At 36.6% G+C, this 22,366-nt stretch overlaps 1 protein-coding gene across 10 annotated transcripts in view; it reads left to right on the plus strand.

Moving 5' to 3' along the window:
• Positions 1-22,366, plus strand: part of PKP4 (plakophilin 4) — a 113,200-nt gene that overhangs the window by 35,470 nt on the left and 55,364 nt on the right. For 6 of the 10 annotated variants that reach the window (XM_075512322.1, XM_075512324.1, XM_075512328.1 and 3 more), the window contains exons 3-4: positions 6,938-7,050; positions 19,736-19,770. In XM_075512322.1, the coding sequence (XP_075368437.1) occupies positions 6,938-7,050; positions 19,736-19,770 (148 nt within the window). The remainder of the gene's footprint in view (positions 1-6,937; positions 7,051-19,735; positions 19,771-22,366) is intronic. The other 4 variants (XM_075512332.1, XM_075512329.1, XM_075512331.1 and 1 more) reach the window with 1 other exon arrangement.

Raw genomic sequence — 22,366 nt, forward strand, 5'->3', positions numbered from 1 at the left:
TAAGGTGATTAAGTAATTACTGGTAAACAGGTATATAGAATTATAGGGCTTTTTTTTCCCTTGATGCATATTGAATAATTTTGAAAAAAAGTAGGTCTGGCCAAGACATTGTAGTGTATATGTTTCAGAAGATTTGGTTGGTCCTTTTGATGCAGTATGGCAGCATATTCTGTAATCTATATCTATAATTTTAGTATGTTCTTGCCACATAGATATTCTTCTGCAAATGAAAACAATAACAATTAATTGTTGTATTTGACTCCTGTCATGTCATTTTGTCACAAGCCAGTACTGTAAAAATCACTTAATTGTGATTTTTGCCTAGGGAGCAGCTTCTCTGTGTTGCTAGCAGCCAGCATTATATGGGAGCATCCTGTTCAAGGAACATGCTCTCCCACTGCTTTCAGGGAAGCTTGCTAGAGAAAGAAATTCAAATAGATTGTTGCAATAAATAGTATACTGTCTGATAGATAAACATGGTGATGGTAGGTATCATTCAGAGTGGTATAAAATGTCATTATAAGGAAGCATAAACTATGAAGGTGATTAATGCACTTAGAATTGATTAGGACTTAGTTTTCTGTAATAATGTGATGATTTAAGCTAAAAGAAAAAAAGGCTTAAACCAGGAGGTATTCCAGTTGTAAAGAAGATGGTACCTCTAAAATTATCCCTCTTATGTATTTATGCAGGTATTTAAGACATACCAACTACAGCTGTAGATACCAAATTTAAGAGGAGACATGCAAAAGTCAGCACTCATTGTTTCAAAAAGTATGTAAACTTTGCTACTTCATTGGAACCACAGGCTGCACACATAAGAACATTACTCAGACTAGAAAATAGAGCTGAATTTTTTTTCCTGCTTTGGTTGCCCTTGCAAAAATACATTAGATTTTCCTAAGCATCAGAGTGATTTACAAATGGCAAATTAGTTTGCTTGCCTTTTACACCTTTGCAGTTCAGTGCACTGTGATTTTTTTTTTTTTTTTTTTTTTTTGCCCGCACCAAAATATAAAGTTATGAAGAATATTGTAAATGGACAACTGATGGTGTTGGTCCAAAATCAACAGTGGAAGTACCTCAGAAGCGGCCAAACATGGCTTGGTGTTTTTTTCCTCTTATTTCTACTTAGCACAAGTTTTTTGATAGAATACTAGCAAATTTTGCTTTTTAAACATAGTATAAATAAATGAAGTAAAATTTATTGCTATGTTGTCCATTTGTTGCATTCACCTCTTCCACCCCCAAGAAAAATACAAGTACGGTTCTTTTGTTTTAACTGGCTTTGGATTTTTGCAGTGTGGGGAAAAAATAGGAGTGTTTTACTTAAATGAGCAATTTGTTACTTCAGATGTTGTGCAACTACCTATACCAATTTTATATCACAATGTTGGAGTTTTGAAGAGAAAAATTGTCTGTATTAAGAACTCTGTTGGGCAGGCCACACAACAGTCCAAGACTAAATATATATCTCCTTGCATCATTCTGCCAGTCAAAACCAAATTGTGTAATTTTCTAGCTAGGGCTTACACTCTCACTGTGGAGACCAAGCTGCATATGTTTAAGAGATTATATATCAAGTTAGAAAATTAATTATCAGCAGAAAAAGAAAAGAGTTCTTCCCTTTTCCTACCATGTTGCTTTCAGTTAAAGTAACTGAAATTAATTTAGTTTTTAAAAATTAAATTTTTTTGCCTCAATTTTCAGAGGTAATCTCTTCCCACATCTTTCAAGTCCCTGAGTCTCAAGGCAGGTATGACATCACTCCCATTGTAAATGAAGATCAGGTTTGAGACCACCTGAGGAACCTGAACACACATGTCCATGGGACCTGATGAGATGCATCCCAGGGTCCTGAGGGAACTGGCTGATTTAGTTGCCAAGCCGCTCTCCATCGTATTTGAAAAGTCATGGCAGTCAGACGAAGACCCCAGTCACTGGCAAAAAGGAAACATCACAGTTGTTTTTAAGAAGGGTAAAACAGAGGACCCTGTGAACTACCCACCAGTCAGCCTCACCTCGATGCCCAGTAAGATTATGGAGCAGATTCTCCTGGAAGACATGTCGAAAGATATAGATGACAGGGAGGTGATTAGAGATAGCCAACATGGATTCACCAAGGGCAAATTGTGCCTGACTATTCTGGTGGCCTTCTATGATGGAGTGACTGCATCAGTAGACAAGGGAAGAGCTCCTGATGTCATCTACCTGGACTTCTGTAAGGTCTTTGATGTGGTCTGCCACAACATTGTGGCCACTAAATTGTAGAAAGACAAATTTGTTGGATGGACTGTTAGATGGTTAAGGAATTGGCTGGATGGCCACGTCCAAAGAGTTATATTATGGCTCAATGTCTAAGTGGAAACCAGTAACAAGTGGTGTCCGTACTGGGACCAATACTGTTTACTGTCTTCATCGGTGATATAGACAGCGGGATTGAGTGTACCCTCAGCAAGTTTGCAGGTGACACCAAGATGAGTGATGCAGTTGATTCACTTTGCTAGAGGGAAGGGATGCCATCCAGAGGGACCTTAACAGGCTTGAGGAGTGGGACAACACGAGCCTCATGAAGTTCAAAAAGGCCAAGTGCAAGGTCCTGCACCTGGGTCAGGGCAATCCCCAGTATCAGTACAGACTGGGGGATGAATGGATGGAGAGCAGCCCTGCAGAGAAGGACTTGGGAATATTGGTAGATGAAAAATGAGGTATGAGCTGGCAATGTGTGCTTGCAGCCCAGAAATCCAGTCGTATTCTGGGCTGCATCAAAAGAAGCGTGGCCAGCAGCTTGAGGGAGGTGATCCTCCCCCTCTACTCAGCTCTTGTCAGACCCACCTGGGTCCAGCTCTGGGGTCCCCAGTACAAGAAAGACATGGACCTGTTGGAGCAGGTCCAGAGGAGGACCACAAAAATGGTCAGAGGGCTGGAACACCTCTCCTGTGAAGAAAGGCTGAGAGAGTTGGGCTTGTTCAGCCTGGAGAAGAGAAGGCTCCAGGGAGACCTTATTGCGGCCTTTCAATATATAAAGGGGAATCATAAGACCGACAGTGAAAGACTTTTTACCAGGGCAATGGTTTTAAACTGAAAGAGGGCAGGTTTAGATTGGATATAAGGAAGAAGTTTTTTTACGATGACTGGAACTGGAACAGGTTTCCCAGAGAAGTTGTGGATACCCCATCGCTGGAAGTGTTCAAGGCCAGGTTGGATGGGGTTTTGAGCAACCTGGTCCAGTGGAAGATGTCCCTGCCCATGGCAGGGGGCTTGGAACTAGATGATCTTTGAGGGTCCCTTCCAACCCAAACCACTATGATTTGAAATCCACTAATCCCATTTTTTTTAATTGCCTGAAATCCTCAAAAATCTGAGGTGATTATTGGAATTGGGTGGACCTTTATTTTCCAGATGAAGAATTTGAATATGCTCTGAGGAGTTCTCAGGGACGGTGGGAAGGAAACCACATACCTATTAATACTGTATAAAGAAAGTACACTGTGAAATGAGAAAAATACAGCACATCTTCCACTTTCTCTTTCTGTATTCTTTCTTAATACCTTTTCCGTGCTGCAAAAAATAGTATGTTCTGTTGCTGTTACACTTTTGTAGTGTTTTAGAGAAGACTTCTCTTGCTTTGGCCATTCTTTTAGTTCAGCGGGGCTTTCTTATCTTTTAAACCTGTAATTGTTTTACACTTGTAAAATGTAAATCATTATTGATTTTTCTGATGATCTCAGTTATCTGGTTCATCTCTTAAACACCTTTAGGACAGAAGTATGTAACAAGTTTTAAAAGCTGTGGTTGTGTAGATGCAAGCTTGGTTGACAAACCCAGACTTCATTTTCCCTCGTGTATCTGATTTCTGCCATTGTAACTGTTGGAGTGGGAGCTTTGTCCTGTTTCCTTTGTTACATGCTCCTTTTTAATTGATTCACTTTATGTAAAAAGGCTTTCTAGGCAATATCAACCTTTTGGTAGGATTTCATAATTTACCATATTTTTTTTCCTTCTGGAAAGCAAAATGGCAAAAGTTGGCTAGTGATAGTATTTGCCTTATAAAATGCCTTCCTGCAGAAATACATGAGCTGGTGTAAAGGACTGTGCAGGAGAAGATAGCCAAGGGAGGAGAGAGCTCAGATGAATGTGTAGTCATAGCATGTATTAAGAATATGTTTTCTGAAATAATGTTACTTTAATTAATGTCTGTGCCTGTAAGGAAAAGGCAAATTAATAGAGACTGGTTGAATGCAAGCAAATAATGGCTAGCATATATTTTATTTTATTAATCTAGTTAAAAGATGAGTAAATAACAATAGGCAACTTGGATCTTGTGTTCAAATTCATAGTTTGTATCAATGACATTGCTATTTAAATATTGATTTAAAAGTAAGGAACAGGAAACAGCTTTAAACATAGGTTAAAGGTTTTATATTATTTCTGCAAACAAGCAGTGCAATACTGTTTATTTTAAAGATTTATGTTTGTTACATGCTATATAATACATCATGTTTTACTTGGGGAAAAAGCTTATCTTGCTGACATTTGCTTCAAAACTTAAAGAGCTTCAGGATCTGAATGTTTTTTGGAAATCATTACATTCTCCACTAGCAGACTTAGAATTGGAAAATAAATTCTCATTTATAAATATCTTTGACTTTTTTTGTTAGTACACTCTTTTAGTATTTTCTCTCCAAAACACAAACTGTCCAAATGAACTGGCTGGGTGCACGTGTACCTCTTTGGTATAACATGAAGGTGAATCATGCTAAGACCTGGTGTCAGACTGTGACGACTGGGTCTCTGCTACTGGATGCAGTTACATGTCGTACAAACCTTCTGATATTATCCATGCTTTCTAGTCCATATACAGGCCCATAAGATTTGCTGTGGTCTGCAGGTTATCATGTTCATGAGGCTTTTCATATCAGGTCTCAGCATTAAAAGGATTTAGCTTTAGAATTCTGTCTAGAAGCAGGTTTTAATAAAATCCAAGTTTAGGACAGATGTGCAAAAATGCTCTTTCATGTCTGGGCATTGACTGTGCTAAGCTTTTCTAATGCTGAAGCTTGACAGTAAATACTAACCTAATGGAAGGTGTGGCCAGGAGGAAGTTGAGGACCACATCTCCCTCCCGCTGCTCCTGTGGTTTGCATATTTATTTTTAACAGAACTACAGAGTATTCTGTTCTGTTGAACTGTTCTTAGTAGAGCAATAGTAGAAAAATGCAGTCTTGTTTTGTGGATGCTTGTGTCCTATGGCAGTAGTGGGTGAGTTCCACATCCTGGAGGCAAACAGTTTTTGCTGGCCAATATTTGGAATATTAGGGTGTGTTTATTCAGTTTGGTTAGTGAGCTCTGAGAAATGTTTGAAAGTGTGTACAATTCCTTATAGCATCTGGGAGGGGCAGTAGCTTGTGTGGCATATCTTTAGCAGGCCAATTTGTTCTATGGAGCTCAAATCAGACTTTCAGAAATAGCTTTTTTTTTTTTGTCATCTAATATATAGTGTAGTTTTGGCAGTACAGCAGCTGCTGTTTGACTTTAGTCCTCAGCTGCCTTTCTAATGAAATCAGTGCTAATTAGCCTTCTGTTTGAAGGTTCTTGGAGGTCATCTCATTGTGTTGTCAGTAGAAAAAACTTTATCCCTACTTCTGTAAGGTAAATCTTGGTTTTAGAGTAGCTTTTTAGTACACTGTTACTCTGACCTCTCTTTTGCCCTGCCGCAAAGCCCTCCAGGACTGGAGCTGTGAGAGGTAGAGAGGTACTTGCAGACTGCTGAAAGCCATAGGGGTGCATGGCTGAACCACGCTTTACCTTACGGAAAAGGTGTACAAACAGCAAGAAGTAGAGAGCTCTTTCAGGGACCATTAATGCAAGTGAAGTATTTATGCCTGATTCCATGTAACGTAAGGTGTGAAAGAATAGTTTGCATTAATTATAATCTATGAGTGAAGGTGACTTTTGTAATATGGCAACTACTGTGTAATACATTTACATGGTTTACATTGAGAAAAAAACCCTTATTAGTAATTTGTGCTTTAAAATTAAATGAATGCTTCTGTGCTGTATTTTACTTGTATAAAAGACTTGCTTCATCAGATTATTAAATATTGGTGTTCATCTATTTTTAAATACTATTGAACAGTTTACTTAAACTTCAGGCATTGTAGAATATCAGTTTGAAAAATAGCAGCTGCTCTGATAGAATCCTTTTCTATCATTAACAAAAGCTAACTGTGGACGAAAACATCACTAATATCCCTTGATGACATAGTATAGATTTCAGAGTATCATGTTGATAGAAAATGTTCCCAGATTTTAATAATACACAAATATTCTGTGCAGCGTTTGTATTTCCCATGTCATCTTCTGAGCATTATGTTCCAAAAGCCTTTTACAAAGGCTGAGATTTGGTACCTTTGACCAAGAAATATAACAAAAGCTGAAATCAGGAAAGGTGCAATAGCACATCTCTACCCTCAGCCATGAACCTACCCTGAAATAACAAATTTTAAGTTTTTGAATACCGAAGTCAGAACATAGCGTAGCTTAGGATTTGAAGTTTTGCAATTGGAAAGGTTAGGATACAGTATTTTCCAGTATACCTCTGTTGTAGATGAAATTGAAGACTGACTTTATAGGCACCAATTTTGTTAGATTGTGGCAACATAAGGAGATACAAAAATTTTAATTGCAGGAGGAATAAAATCCACAAATGCTTAAACACATTTTTCCTTTTTTTAACAGGTGATAAGTCAATATTTGCATGAATCACTGATTTAAAGAACCATTAAATTCCCACTTTAATCTTGTAATAGTTTATTCCACTAAGGAAGAGACAAAACAAGAAACGTGATTGTGATGAAACAGTGATTGTTTCAGAATTAATCCACGCCCATTTTTTAACATCAAGAATGCTTTTCTTTTTATTTTGAAATTTCAGGAGCTCCAATTTCAAAGACTTACCAGAGAACTGGAAGTGGAAAGGCAAATTGTGGCTAATCAGCTAGAAAGATGTAGGCTTGGAGCAGAATCACCAAGTATCGCCAGCACAAGGTACAAGTCCTGATGACTTTACTTTCATATGTCCCATAAATTAAAGGGCTTTTTTAGTGGTGCTTATGTCCTACATACATATATTTTCACTGATAGCTGTTCATTTTCCATTAATATCTGAAGTATAAAAAAAAATGCAGATTTGCTGTAAAGAGTTATGGGACAGTTTAAAGAGGCCTTTCTAATCATTGATTACATTTTCATTAGAGTGTCTGTAAAGCTTTAATTTCTCTTTAAATACGTTGAAGTTTGTTTTTAAGATTCAGCCAAAGAGAAATACAGTAGACTTACACATATTTGCATCAAAGTAACAGGGCTAGTTAAATGCAGTAATCCAATTATATTTTTTTTCCTGAATTAACTATCTAGTTTCATCCAGCTTTTCTGAAATACTTTCTGTTGTTACATTTGTTTTCAGGGAACATCTTGCTGTAAGTGTATCATTAGCATATTTAAATACTGTGACCACATACCTAATATATTTTACGTACAATGACAATAACTATAGCAAAGCATTTTGTTAATATTTCAGCTTTAACTAGTATTCTGGTGGGTTGGGGTTTTTGTTGTTTTTTTGTTTTGTTTTGTTTGTTTTTTTAATTCCTTAGCAAACCTTTTAACTCTAAATGTGTTTGGGCACTCATTCATCTCAAGCATATTAAATTATTGGTAGCTTTTGATTCTGAAAGCCTTGATAACAATGTGTTCTCTTATGAAACATTTATACCTTCCTTTTGGGTTACAGCATAATTTCTTGCCTTAAATACTTGTTTCTATATTCTTTCAGCAATAAACTTGGGTATCATTCTGAAATGTTTCCTCCTGTGGCCATAATAAATAATTCTGCACGTTAAATGTAAACTTTTTCCTACAAAACCTTAAGAAACAGGAGGTGATTATTTAAAAATAAATTTTAAAAAATCCAGTGTACCAGCTAACACAGCTGGGTTTTATACATCAAACTACTTGACCTGAGTTGTAATTTGACGGTATTATTACTAGCATGAGAACTTTTGTTTAAGAAACTTTGAAATATTCAAAAATATTCCTTGGACAAGATGACTATTTTATACACTTCATGCTTGCCTATCTTCCCTCTAAATCCACATATTTCTCCAGCTGTTGCTCAGATTTTGTTTTGAAAACTAAAGAAGTTAAATTCCTATGGAAGAATGAGTAAAAAGCCTCAGTTATTTTATGCCTGCAGCCACCTTTCATTCAGTCTTGAATGTTCATTTTCAGTGAATTTGCTTGAGTAATACAAAGGAAAAGGTTCTTCTACATCTGAGGTCCAGAGAATTTCACATACAAAGAACACCACAGTTAGCTTATCCCACAAATAATATTGTGTAGTTTTTGAAATAATGTACAATTACCAGTATCTACACAATAAGTTAGATCCTACACTTCTGTCAAATACTATCATTTGCCAAGATAGAAGACATAATTTGTAGTATCATGGAGTCATTTCTTCTTTTGGTTGCTTCCTTATGGCTAGATGATGTTTATTTGTATAAAAAAGATGATGAAAGTTTAGGGGGAGAAAATACTAGTACATAGGTTTGTCTGTAGTATACTTCGATACGAGTACATTTGTGAATCTAGATAAACACTTCAAGCTCTTGTTTTCTGGGCCATAAATTTTCCATAGTTATTAATAAAATATTTTACACATTTAAAATTAAAGCCTAATTATATTCTTAGTTCTTACAGACACCTCTGTATTCTGACCACTGTTCTTGTTTTTCTAAATTTTCTTATCCTAGCTGAGTCTGGACCTGTGCAGATGAGAATGCTATGCTACCTTACTTTTTTACTGAGGGACACAGGATTAAAACTTGGTTTGGACAATATGTTCTGAGATGTGTGTGTCCCTGGTTAATTTTTTTACTTATTCTTTAATGTGGATATTCCTTTTAAGAGATGTGTGAGAAAATGGGGAAAAAAAATATCTGTATTTGCATTAGATGCTTTTATTTCTTCACAACCAGTGTAGTTCTAAGAGTTGTTGAGAGAATCAAGGTAAAACAATCTCTTAGAGCAGTATCACAGCAGACACAAATATAGGAGCAAAATCTATAGCCAAAAAAGAGTACATGTGTTTCCCCAAACTGGGTGATGTAAATGTTTTGCTAAGGCTGACAAGAAAGTAAATAAAGACGAAGAGGGCATGGAGAAAAGGCTTGGAAACTGAATGCTGTGTTGAGAGATTGGTCATGGACAGCTAACAACCTGCTCCCAGAAACACAGAGAAGTTAAGCATTTAGAGAGCAAGATTATGTTTCTCCTAGCCAGATATAAGAATTGTCCAATAGAGTCTTATATTAAAAAAAAAAAGGCAAGCAAAACTAAACCATAAGATGCATATGCCTTTTTATTTTTATCCTTTGTTCAAGTTTTCTGTCCCTGAGGAAATCAACAGTGCTTTGTTTCAAAGATAGCACTTTAATCTCCTTTAATGTGGTTAAAAGATTCGGGAGCGTTTCGTTTCAGAGGTCTAACTGAAGGTTTTGTTGACCTCAGTGGTTGTAGCATTGTCTCTGATTTACCCACTTATAACTGGATTCCTGCAAGTCGGCGTTGGCCTGGAAGTGGTGCTGCTTTGCAGAACAGATGCTGACATGAAGTCACAGGTACTTCTGCGGCAGCATACGCCTGTCTTGGTGGTTGCAGCTTGGGCTTCAAGCTGTTTAGGGTGTCAGTCAAGTCATCCCTTTGAGCCAGCTCATCACCCAATTGCACAAGTGCCAGCCAAAGGGAAGTTGTGGTAACAGCTGGTGAGGGAATGGGGAAATGCGACATCAGTACCTTAAACCACCTTAAACTTCTCTGCAGCTAGTACGTGTAGCTTCTCAGCCGGTCTTCATGGCCATGAGCCCAAACACTAACACAGTATGGAGTGCAGGCCGTGCAGACGTACGCCTGGATAAATCCGTCTGGAGGTAGGCACCGGTGATCAGACTGTCACCTAGTTGAGCGCGCCTGAGAAGGACTCTCATTTCAGAAGCGTGGCTCATTCTGTTACTGCTAGTCCTTAAGAAGTGAGTGTATTGCTTTGTACACATGAACAAAACAAAACAAACAGAAGGTACTTGTAATTTAGCTTTGTTAGTCTGTTGCCCACCTGTGTTACAACTATACTGTAAGTGCAAGCAACACACAGGAGTAGTTGGCTGTTTTGCTCTCTTAAGAGAAGTGTGAAAGGTGAGAATAAGAGCAGATCTGCAGATCCTAAGCAATTGTAGTGTAATGGGTGGAGAAGGAAGCACTAGATCAGCTGGAGCCCTGGATGCCAATATGGCTTTATTTTTGTGTACCTGTAGGTTCCTTGCCTGTTAGAATTACTTCTTCTCATAATTATTTTTGTAAATGAGTATTGTGCTCAGCACTTCTAAGATCTTTCATGGCATCCCGTACACTTTCAAACCTCTTAAGAGCCTGAAATGATACATGATTAGTGTTACATGTAAGTATTAAATATTTTTACCCATGTTATAAACTACAAGATGGGAGATGATAGACTGGGAAAATGTCGTGGTTTAGCCCCAGCCGGCAACTAAGCACCACGCAGCCGCTCGCTCACTCCCCCTCGGTGGGATGGGGGAGAGAATCGGAAGAGCAAAAGTAAGAAAACTTGAGGGTTGAGATAAAAACAGTTTAATGGGTAAAGCAAAAGCCATGCACGCAAGCAAAGCAAAGCAAGGAATTCCTTCACTACTTCCCATGGTCAGGCAGGTGTTCAGCCATCTCCAGGAAAGCAGGGCTCCATCACGCATAACGGTTACTTGGGAAGACAAACACCATTACTCCAAATGTCCTCCCTTCCTTCTTCTTCCCCAGCTTTATATACTGAGCATGACACCATATGGTATGGAATAGCCCTTTGGTCAGTTTGGATCAACTATCCTGGCTGTGTCCCCTCCCAACTTCTGCACCTGGCAGAGCATGGGAAGCTGAAAAGTCCTTGACTAGTACAGCAACAACTAAAACATCTCTGTATTATCAACACTGTCTTCAGCACAAATCCAAAACATAGCCCTGTACCAGCCACTATAAAGAAAATTAACTCTATCTCAACTGAAACCAGGACAGAAAAACAATGTGAGGTTTCAGTTGTATCTTCTTACTTTCGTTTCATGCTGTAACATGCACAGGTTTCTATGAAGAAGCCACTGGGCTGTTCAGTCTCCCATACAAACAGATACAGCACTGCAGCTAACTTTCCATCTGTAGTGTTACTGGTTCAGTTGGATTCAGTTCTGGGCTGCCAGGTGTGTTGGAGTATGTGCTGATGCAGGTAGATATCAATATGTATCTACGGTCAGCAGTCAGACTCCCTTTATAAAACACATTGCCTAACCTCTCAGGTGGGAGTTGGCTGTATGACTCTCACAGTCGACCTAATTATTTTCCGTGAGTTATCTATTGTGACTTGTGAAAACTGAGTGGTGTTGGGAACCAAAAGGCTCATACTTATTCATTTAATTGTAAAATACTGCACTCATAGTAGCAGCTTGTCACAAGCACTTTAACAAAAGAGAAGTACATAAATGGCACTCTAGACTTCATCAGAATGCAAGCCCTTTTGGCAGTACAGTAAATAATCAAAAAGGTTTTAACACTTCAAATACTGAGTGGTCAGTTTGAGTAATAATGTGCCTACCTGAAGTCTTCTGAGTTTTGTAAAATTAAATGTATTCCGTAGCTACTAGGATGGTTTATTTTCTCTGCTTTATGTAGAAGATAATCTTCTTTTCCCAATGCCAACTGAAATACAATGTGGACTTTCTGTAGTAGTAGAAAATATTCCAAAGAGATTCAGTAAAATATTGCACTCTGTGATTGAACACTGTAAACTTTCTGTGAGATGACCACGTATTGCATTTCATGGTCACACATTTTTTTCTCATAAAATGGGAGAATGCTTATAAAGAGTGTAAACAGAGCAAGTAGTTTTGCTTGAAAGCCAGCACGCCATCGTGTTAGGCTGTGTAACTTTTGTTCTACTTGAGGAGCGGTAACATGCAAGACGCTTCCAAACTGTGCGCCGCCCCCACGCTCGGGGCATTCCACAGCATGCAGCAGCAAGTTTAGCCTGACAGGACTGTTCACAGTGAGCTGATCTAGGTATAATTATCCTTACACAAACTAGTTTCATTTTGCTCATATGGCGCATTGAATATTTCAGCGTTTCCAAAAGGTATATTTGAAATTGCTTGCATATACTGCAATATATGATGTCACCAAACTTTCATGGCAAATTATAAGCTCCATAAAAATGACCTTTAGAATCAGTATATGCTTTCGGGGTGGGAAAAGGGAAGGAATCACAGTAATTTAAACTATTTATTTATTTACACTAATATTACACGTACTGAAATGTGAAAACAAATCAATTAAAGGGCTACATTACATTTAAAAGTAAGTAAGAAAAGATATACTTAATTTTTTTTGCAGAGCTTCAGTGTACAATAAAAGCAGGGCTAAAATGTATTTAGAGAGAATTTAGCTAAGTAATGAATAATTTTAAATCAAGATCTCCTAGTTGATAATCATAGAGCTGTTGGAAGAATATTTTGGGCACAGATATTAATAGTCCATTTATTTTAACAATTTAGGAGAAACGGTGATTAATTCCATCATCAGTAGCTACCTAGGAACTACTTGCCATGTTAGATAAAATAACCGGTTACCAGGTCACCTGACAGCTGCTGGTGCTAAACATGCAGAGGAAATACCCATCTCTGTTGCAGAATGAAGGAATCTCCTTTTGTTAGAAATTGGTCCAATCTATGATTGTTTTAGGTGTTACAGTTCTTACTTACCATATTATAAATCTTCTTTAATCTAGCTGTAGAGTTTCTATTCTCTATATTACAAATAATTAGATATAAAGATTTGGGTTTTATTTTATTGCGTTTTAGACTGTAACGATGTCTTGTGACCTTAATTCAGAACTTGAGAATGGACTGTGTTAGGTTTGGTCTCCCGTTTTAAAAACAGTCTCACTGAGTGTCTCTTCCTCTGTCTTTACTATTTGATTGAACTTTGAAATGCCCTTTGAATTATCTTAGGAAACGAACTTATTTTTTCTTATCTTTCATTTCTGCTAATTCCCTAGTAGGAAAAAAAAGGAGAGGGAATTAAAAAAAAAAGAAAAAAACAAGAACGGAACCATTGGTCTATAACATCAGCAAATTTTCAGGATTTTTTCATGTTTTCTTCACAGCCTTGTTCAGATTTGCTTTTTTGACTGTACCTACATGTTAGACAGAAGTTTCCATTGATGTGTCTGCTTGTGGTTTGTACAGTTTCTTACTTGCTTACTTCAGGTCTTCAGGCAGTCCGAGGAATGTAAGTACAGAGAGAATCATGCTTATAGGTAGTTTCATTAGTGGGTAAGGTGGACATACAACCTTTGATGTGTATGCAATATGTGTTGCGTATTTTCTAGGTTGTAGTTTTACCAAATGACTTCAGGAAGCATTATAGGGTTCCCTACTCTAACTTTTAGGACCTAAAGAGTCACTATATTTCCAGTCAATCCATCATTTAATAAGGCTAATTAAAGATGTTTAGCTTGGTGAGTGGGTGATCAAAAGCACTTATCCTGAGATACAGAAGACATCATTCCACATGTGTGATACTGAATGCTATGTCTTTGCTTTGGCACTTCAGCTGTGGCACTCGGGCAGCATATCAACTCTTCATTTAAAATTACAGAGTGTGTTATTATTTGTCTTGAGTCCACAGAAATTTAGAAATGCCTGGGTTTTGCATGTCTACATCAAAAATGAGTGAAACTTGCAAAGTTTCTTGTTATAGCTCCAGTATTCATATCTTTGTTTTCTGTTTACCCAGACTGTAAGCCTTTCTGAAATTCTGTCAAAGCTTTTGAATGCCAGTAGAATTGAGGAATTTGGGGGTTTTTAATGCAATTTGCTGATGCTCAAATATGAAAAAAAACTTGTAGCTTACTGCTGGGTTGCTCTGGTGATAAACTGAAGAGTGATGATCTAATATTGACTTCAGCTGCATATATAAACACTTACTATCCTACCCAACAGTAGACTGGGCTACAAAATAGGATTGTTATTTTCATTGTGAATATACATCTACCGCACACTACAGATTGAGATGCAGTAAGTGACTGTGTATCAGCTGAATTATGGTAACTGCTCATACGAGTGCTCACGCAAGATGACCTAAAGTCTCTAGTGGACAATTGTGATGGATCAGGTGGTACGTGTGAACCTGTCACCCTCTGAAAATGCCTGAAGTACTGAAAGGGCAGTGAGTGTCACGGTAGTTACTGTGGTGCATCATTTAGCTAAAAGAATACTTGAAGGATCGTTAATTCTTTCCGAAGGTAGTCAAACATGCCAGAGACCTGCAGTTTGAATTACTATTTTGCGGTACCAGTAGGAAGGCGTTGGCAATGGGCGGTGTGCTGTTACTACTGTCACAATGCCAACTGTGCGTGGTGTCAGGCAGCGTAGGATTGTAGGGTGGCAGCCATGTTCTGCTGTCTGTAGGGCTGGTGTTTCCCGTGCCCAGCTGTTCTGCGTGGCTGCCTGCTGGGGGGACTTGGGAGTCTCAATGGCTTCTCAGCGTTGGGCTTCAAACTGAAATAGCGTCCATCAGTATGAGTGACCACATTTGGGTGTAGTATTCCAGATACAGCTTTCTAAATTCACACCCAGAGCATTAGTGCTTGCCTGTGTCAGCTGAAAACATCTAGCAAGTCATAGGACCACTTGCTCTTGGTGGCAGAGCTGTCTAATTTTTGTATGTGGGACATAAGATGGCTATGGTACTTTGTACAGTGTCTAGGAGGGCAGGTACAGGAATTACACATATTAGTGAAATCCAGAAGATAGCTATTAGAAAAGTTGAAGACTGAAAATTACCTCGTTTAGTTAAAATATTTGTGAAAACTTCTGCTAACCTGTATCAACAAGAAAAGCAAAAATATGAAATTTTGTTATCCTGATTTTGATGGTTGCCAGTTGCTTGTAATGTGTATTACAAGTTTATGGAGTTTAATAGATGTCATTTTATTAGAAAAATCCCCCGATACCAGCAGTGTATTCAAGTAGTTAAGATGGGCAATGGGAATCACTATTTTTCTCAAGGGGTACTGTTTAAATCAGAAATACGTTTCATCTTACGGAATACTTACTAAGATAATAAACTGTTTCATGTCATATAATACCGGCAAAAGATGTCTGTAGCACCGAGACTTTAAGTTAACTGTCCAGTCTAGAAACTAAAGATCATAGCTGTGTTTACATAATTTTTAAAAAATAGCATACTACTTAAGACATCTTAACAAAAATTAGAAATCTGCAATTTTCTTAAATTTTAGTATTGTTCCTGTAGCCTTGCTGCCCCGTACACAGCTACTGTCAGAGACCTGGCTGTGACCCTGACCCACCAGTTCGGCCTTTGAAGTGTGGCCAAGGCCTTGAGCTGTCATAGCCATTCAACTAAGTCAAACATTGACCTCCTTTTCTAACTTGGAAATACAAAGCTGGAAAGTGTTTATCTGAGAGCTGTGGCTTGAAGAATGTAAAATGGTACTAGTGATACTTAGTACATTTTGTCTCTAAATGACTTCATATGAAACCTTTTCCATTTATCAGATTATTATTTTTTTTCCAGATTGGCAGCTGGTTCAATTTTGTGTCTAAGACAGCAGCTTTGAACTAAAGCTCTAAGATGGCAAAGAAAAGGTGTGAAATTAAGAAAGGGACCAAAAAAAAAAAACCCCAAAACAAACAAACAAACAAATTCAGATACTTAGGAAATACAAGTGCAAAGGATCAAAAAAAAAAAGGTGAATAGGTTGATTTCAGCAGAGTTTGTATGCGCACTCCATCTTCAGTTACCGAATATTTGTGTAACTGGCTAAAAATTAGTGTTTCAGTGTATGTATTTTATATGCACTTAGTGTAGAGTTATGTTTTTATTTCACTTATTCTTTGTTCTCTTGTGAAGCAGATTGAGAAGGGAAGAGAAAATTCTTTTCATGTACATGTACGTCTGATATTTTATCTAGGCTTTCCTTCCATAGCATTTAAAAATAGCTGCTATACTGTAATAATATTTATCTCTAACTTCTTTAATTCAAAACTATACACATCATACCAAACTGTTCTGAAAGAAAAATAAAATTTCTGCATCTCTACCCTACTAGCCTAATTCTTTTTCAAGGATAATAGTAGGCTAAAATGAAGTCTTTTTAGAAGTGCAGTGCACCACATATGGGCTCTCTTTAGATATAGTACGTGTTAGTATCAGGAAGAGACAGCATAATGACTAGTTAGTTAATGGCAGCAGCTTCTCATTGGTAGTGCAGTATTTGACCATACTGGTTTTTAAACAGTGGAATAAAATGCATTAGACTTACTTATCAAAGCTGAAAGATTTGGTAACTTCAAAACATTTCATCTGTAAGGTGACAAAATTAGATGATGAAGTCAGTAGGTGGCAGGTGCTGGACTTCTGCAAAAATACTAAGAATCCAGTTAAATTCTTAACCAGTTCAGTTGTTCATGAAGTAGCTTTCTACTTATGACCCATAGTCAGAGCAACCTTTATCATTCATAAGTCCTGTACATGTAAAGAAAGTTCAGTTAGCCAGATGTGTTGGGTAGAGATACGTTTGGGGGTTTTTATAATCTTGTGTATGTAAGAGTGAAGTATGTATGCTTTCTGTATGCTTAGCACTTTTTACCTTTGCTAGCACCACAGAATGATGTCATCTCATTATAAAGAATTGAGTTTCCAGAAAGTCTGAGGAATAAAGTAAAAGGTGAAGAGTGTAAAACTCTATGTTCAGGTAGCATGAGAATTCTGGGGCCAGTGTTCACAGTATCTGTCAAATAGTCTTCATATATCTTCACTTCAGTGGAGCAAAGTATTAATGAATAGGCTAACAGTAATTTATTAAAAACCCCATTATATCAAAGTTTGCTCAATGAAGAGTAAAGAATATACTCTGTAAAGAATTCATGTAGATTAACTAACATTCAGAACTCAGCTTTCAATAATTAAAATTCATTCAGTTTTATACAAATTCTTTTGAATTCAATACCAGTTTTGGTACAGATTTCCTCATGAACTTTTAACAATAGAAATATTTTTAAAGATTTCATCAAAATAGTTACAAGGTTCAGTTTGCAAGTAAAAAAAACAGTAAAGTTGCACAGAATTTACTTTGGCATGTAGTTACAATCCCCAAAATATGCCAAAGAAACATTCTGGAGTTAATGCACTAGTTAGATTCAATGGTAGCATACTAGAAACGAGAAATATTTTTAACTTTTTATTTAAATTGAATGAACTTTAGCCCAAGGCTGTGCAAAAATTGAGATTTCGTGGTCTTGGCACTGCTTACTGCTCTGGAATAGCATCAGGTGATGGTAGCACAGTTCCTTTGCTGCAGAGTTCCAGGTGTCTGTAGATACTTTTGGTTTTTCACAGAGCTGTCTAGCTTGTGTACCATGTTCACTTAGTCTGTTCTTCTGCAGAGAAAGTTGTAATAGCTTAAGAAATAACCATCTGTAGCTGTTTATTACCTCCTGTTAGCTGGAGGCTATGACCTTTCCTGAAATGCCTTAGCAGGTTCTGTCATGCAAAATCTGGGTTTGTTTAAATCCCAATTTAAACTATACCACTAAAGGTAGTTTAAACTAATCCACCTGACTTTGCACTCAGGTGGAATGTCAGAACTGACATGGTCACAGCAGCTGAGTTTTGGGGAAGGTAGCTGCTGGTTGTTGTAGAGTAAGTTCTTAAACTATCCTAGTTAAACCCACAGGATGACATTCAATTGAACTAGCTGCTTATCCTTGTTTTGGCACGTCATTTGGTTTTGTTTATGTACTTATTTGGTGTTTCTGACATTGGACTTGTATTCCAGTACTGCTAAGGGATTTTGTCTTTGTCTAAACTTAAGATATTTGTTCTTCTGGGCTTGGACAAAATGGTCCTTCAGGAAAGAGAAAGTATCTGTGAAAGTTCAGGCATGCATCTGAATTTGATAGAGCCTGTGTTTGAGCACCCTTCTCTCCACAAGCATCTCAGAAATACAGTAGAACACAAAGAAACTTCTGAAGGCAGATGAGCCTGGAAAGTCTCAGTCTGGAGTTCTGCTCTTCACCTGTAATTCTATACGCCAACTTTCAGTCTATTTAACTGGTCCACTTTATGTACATTCTAAAGAAAAAAAATCAGTGTAGCACCCCAAAAGACACTAAAATTGTAGACTGAGGGAAAGAATAGCCAATACGTACTAAAAATTCTGTTACTACCTAGATATGAGTTGACTTTCAGACACTTGAACCCTGCAGTCGAATTCTCCTTTTTCTTTAAATTTCATTGTAATTGTAGTTTAGTTTGTGCTAGTATGCAAGTTTAGCGCTCTTTTTACGCAAATACTTTGTTTCCAAAAGAGGCTCCTAAATGATTGTTCTTATTTTAGAAAATAAGTATCTAGTATTGTTCATGTTGCTGTGCTAAAGTTTTTTGTAATTGGTGGCTGTGGTAAAAGAAGTAAAATGAATAATGCTAATTTAGAAATAGACACATCTTACCCCAAATCACAGTTTCATGCTGATATATAGACAATATAAAATCTGATGGACTTGCCTATTTTTCCTTTAAATAGCTTTTTTCTTGGAAAATAGCAGCTTATACTCATTGCAAAAATGATTTAATATTCAAAGTTTGATAGTTCATATGTAGAGTGAGGAAATACTCTACATATTTTTATGGAAAAAATGATCTAATTTTAATAATATATGGATGAATTTTGCATTTGCAAAGGTAGTTGTGCATCAATGCTGTTATCAACACATGAAAGAACATTGTTTTGTAGAAGAAACAAAATGGTTAAGATAGTTTGATATAAAATAGTAATTGGAAAAATACAAGAGAAGTAGGGGTTTACACTGATACTAAATACCTGCTTGATCTTGTGAAATAGTTGTTTCTTAAGGCATCTCTTTAACCTTGGCAGTGTAAAATGTTATCTGTTTACACTTAGAGGTGTACATGTTTTGGTATGTCATATGGCTTGACTTCTCATCGTATGCAAAGGATCAGAATTCTCTCTGAAAACTGGAAAAAGGATTAACAGTAAAAATTGTAGGTCTGTTTCTGTTCTTTTTTTTTTTTTTTTTTTTTTCCAAACTGCTTTACAGGTAGAAGCAAAATGCTCTAGAATTGTGATTCCCAAACTTCCTTTGCTAGACCCTACCATGAGCAGCGAATGCTCCTGTCTTTGAAGTGGTTTGTTTACTGCTAATCATACACATATGACTGTGAACGCTTGTTGTATACTATATTATTTACATCATTACACCTTAAATAGGAAGTGCATATCATAAATCATGCTCTTACCTGTCCTGTTGCAGATAGGTTATATTGCTTGATAATTTGCCATACAGTAAGTTACAGGGCATTCCCACTGAATAATACAAAATTAAAATCAATGACCAACGGTTTAGTTGTCAGGTGTAAAGTGCTGCAGAGTATTATTTATATGGGTTATTGAAACTTTATCTGCTGGGGGGGGGGGGTGTGTGTACAATTTTGTATGCTTTGGTTAAAAAAATAAAAAATAAATCGAAACTAGCCACATGGTTCATTTTTGTGATAATTGTTTTTCTTTCTGCAGCTCTACTGAGAAGTCATTTCCTTGGAGATCGTCAGGTATTATCTTTTATGTGTACATGTTGCTTTAAGCCCAGAAAACTTTATTCTCTTGGCATTCATTGCTTGTTTTGAAATGAACTGAACATTAGCAGCAATGCTACGTATCTTTTCCAAGTATCTTTTCGAAAGTATAACATTAATATCCTCTTTCTCACACAGGAAGAGACTTGTGTGTTCCTCTGTTATTGTAAAAGGTTGTTTTGGCTTAGAGGTGGTTGCAGGTACTTTTCTTGCACCTTTTTATGCCTTGGCATTTTTGTGTGAGGTGTGACTGTAACAAAAGTCTTGTGTATTGGGTCTCCTTTGCAATTAATTCAAAAATACTTTTGAGTCTTCCCCTTGGAAATTAGGATCATGAAAAAAATACTGTCTGTTTTAAGCTTGAAAACTGATTTTCTTTTTACAGATATTCTTACTTAACTGAGAAAATCTCCAGTAAGCAAAGGTTTTCTGAGAGTGCTTTTTCTGTTTTTGTATCTCAGGATAGCTTGAACTTTCTTTCCAAAACAAGAAACATTTGTCTTGTAGTATTTCTACATCTACTCTTCAGTATATTGGGTGGAATGGATAGGACTGTATCTTAAAAGTGATGTTCAAGTGTCTGTTGAAATAATCCAATGTGTCCTTCATAGATCAGAGCATTTAACTAGTTAGGTTTTTGGCATTGGTTAAAATATTTAATATTGAAGAGTCAATCTTCTGAACAGTGGTCATCTCTAAAGAGTGATGAAGGGTATGTGCAGAAGTCAACATGTCAAAACCACACAGCAGGACCAGAAATGGGACCTTGACTCCCTGCAAATCGCTTTTTGCACTGAATCATGTTTCTCTATTTCAATCATGTACTTTTGACAGAATGTCATATTAAGCAAAACTGATCTAATGTAATCAAAATGCAATTAGCATTTTAGGTAGCTTGTTAAAGGTTTTATTAACCAGGTTCCGCATATAAGGATGCATGCAGTTTTAAGAGCTATCCAGTTTCTGCTGTACAAAGAATAACACATCGTAGTTATCTGCTTGTTCACTCAAGCATATTCATGATTATGATAATTGTGACTATTTTAGGTAAATAAGTCTCTTAAACTATCTACTTTCCCTTCCCCTTCCTGTTTTTTGTTTTATTTAGAGACTAAGGTCTTATACTTGTGTATAATTGTATTTACATGGTTTCAGTTGCCATCATGGTATTGCCTCAGCTGAGGTGAGGCACACATTAGCTTTCTCCTTTCTTTTAAATCTAATATTCTCAACAGCTTACTCGTCTTGGCATTTAAATTTTGCTAGTCATGGTGGTGCTTTTCTGGTATTCTTTTAGCAATGTTTTTAAACAGAAGTCAAATTTGTTTTTTCAAGTAATCGAGAAATTAGTTTTACTTATTCTTTCAATGTGAAAATTATTTTTGTGGGGGTTTTGTTTGTTTGTTTGTTTAATTACATTATTTTGCCTGGTTCTACAATGTTCCAGTGACAGTTCACAACTGGTAAAGATACCTTCTGAGAGATCTTGATCATTGTTTTACTGATTTATCACATCCAATTGCATTCCATTTCTTTATTTCCTCCTCAGTTTTTCCTGTAACTTATTCTTTGTCTATTGTTTGTTTTTCTCCTTGACTTTCTATTAGTTCCTCTCTTTCTTTCTTTCATCTATCCAGGCATATTTTTATTTTATCCTTTAGTTATCTCCTCCCATTTGTGTGTTTCTTTTCTTTAGAAATCTCCTGTGCACATCCCTGCTAAGAAGTCACTTAACATATGGCAAAAAATCATATTTCTATTTAAATACTGTATGCATTAATATAAATCTAGATGTGTATTTCTCACATCTCTATATCTAAAGTAAGGGTTTTCTGGAGTAATTGCTCAGAAGTGGGCATGTTTGAATAAAATATTTTTTGCTTAGAATTTTCTGATATACATTTAATTTAATGTTTATATTTATGTTGTGATTATAGCATGGTTTTAGGTTTTACTTACTTACAGATTCACTCGAGCTTTGTTTTGAAGAAGTGTCACTAGATGATGCTTTACCAACTGCAATCTGAAAAATACTGAAATTAAAGATGAATGAAAACACTCCCTTAAATCACCTTTTTTTCCTGACTAAAAATATAGTTTATATCAAAAACCATCAGTAGATGATGTGATGTGACCATAGCTGTAATTGCTTTATGCATCAGTAGAATTATACAGAATTTTTAACAGAAATATAAAATGATATTGTTTTGCAGATGCTTATAAATGGAATATTAGATCAGCAGCCATTTATAAAAAGGCTATTCTTTTATTCAGGGCACTCGTCTCATGATTTATAGTAGCAGAGAGAGATAGAAAGGCAACAATTCATTTTATTGTGCATTCTTCCCAGTGTTAGAGAGCCTAAACAATCTTTATTTTTTAGCATTGTGAAAGCATTTGCTTGGTGGCAAATGTGTGATGGAAGCGAGGTTTTGGTTCAGACCTCTGTCTTAGGAACATCTGTGCTACACTGCACAATTGAACTTTATTCTTCCAATGTGTTTCTCCCAAAATTGATTATTTGTCAGTTTGACATTGATTTAGTATCATGTACTATCAAGTAACTAAAATA

Source organism: Mycteria americana, chromosome 9 (genome assembly GCF_035582795.1).
Source record: "Mycteria americana isolate JAX WOST 10 ecotype Jacksonville Zoo and Gardens chromosome 9, USCA_MyAme_1.0, whole genome shotgun sequence".
In the NCBI taxonomy this organism is placed as follows: Eukaryota; Metazoa; Chordata; class Aves; order Ciconiiformes; family Ciconiidae; genus Mycteria; species Mycteria americana.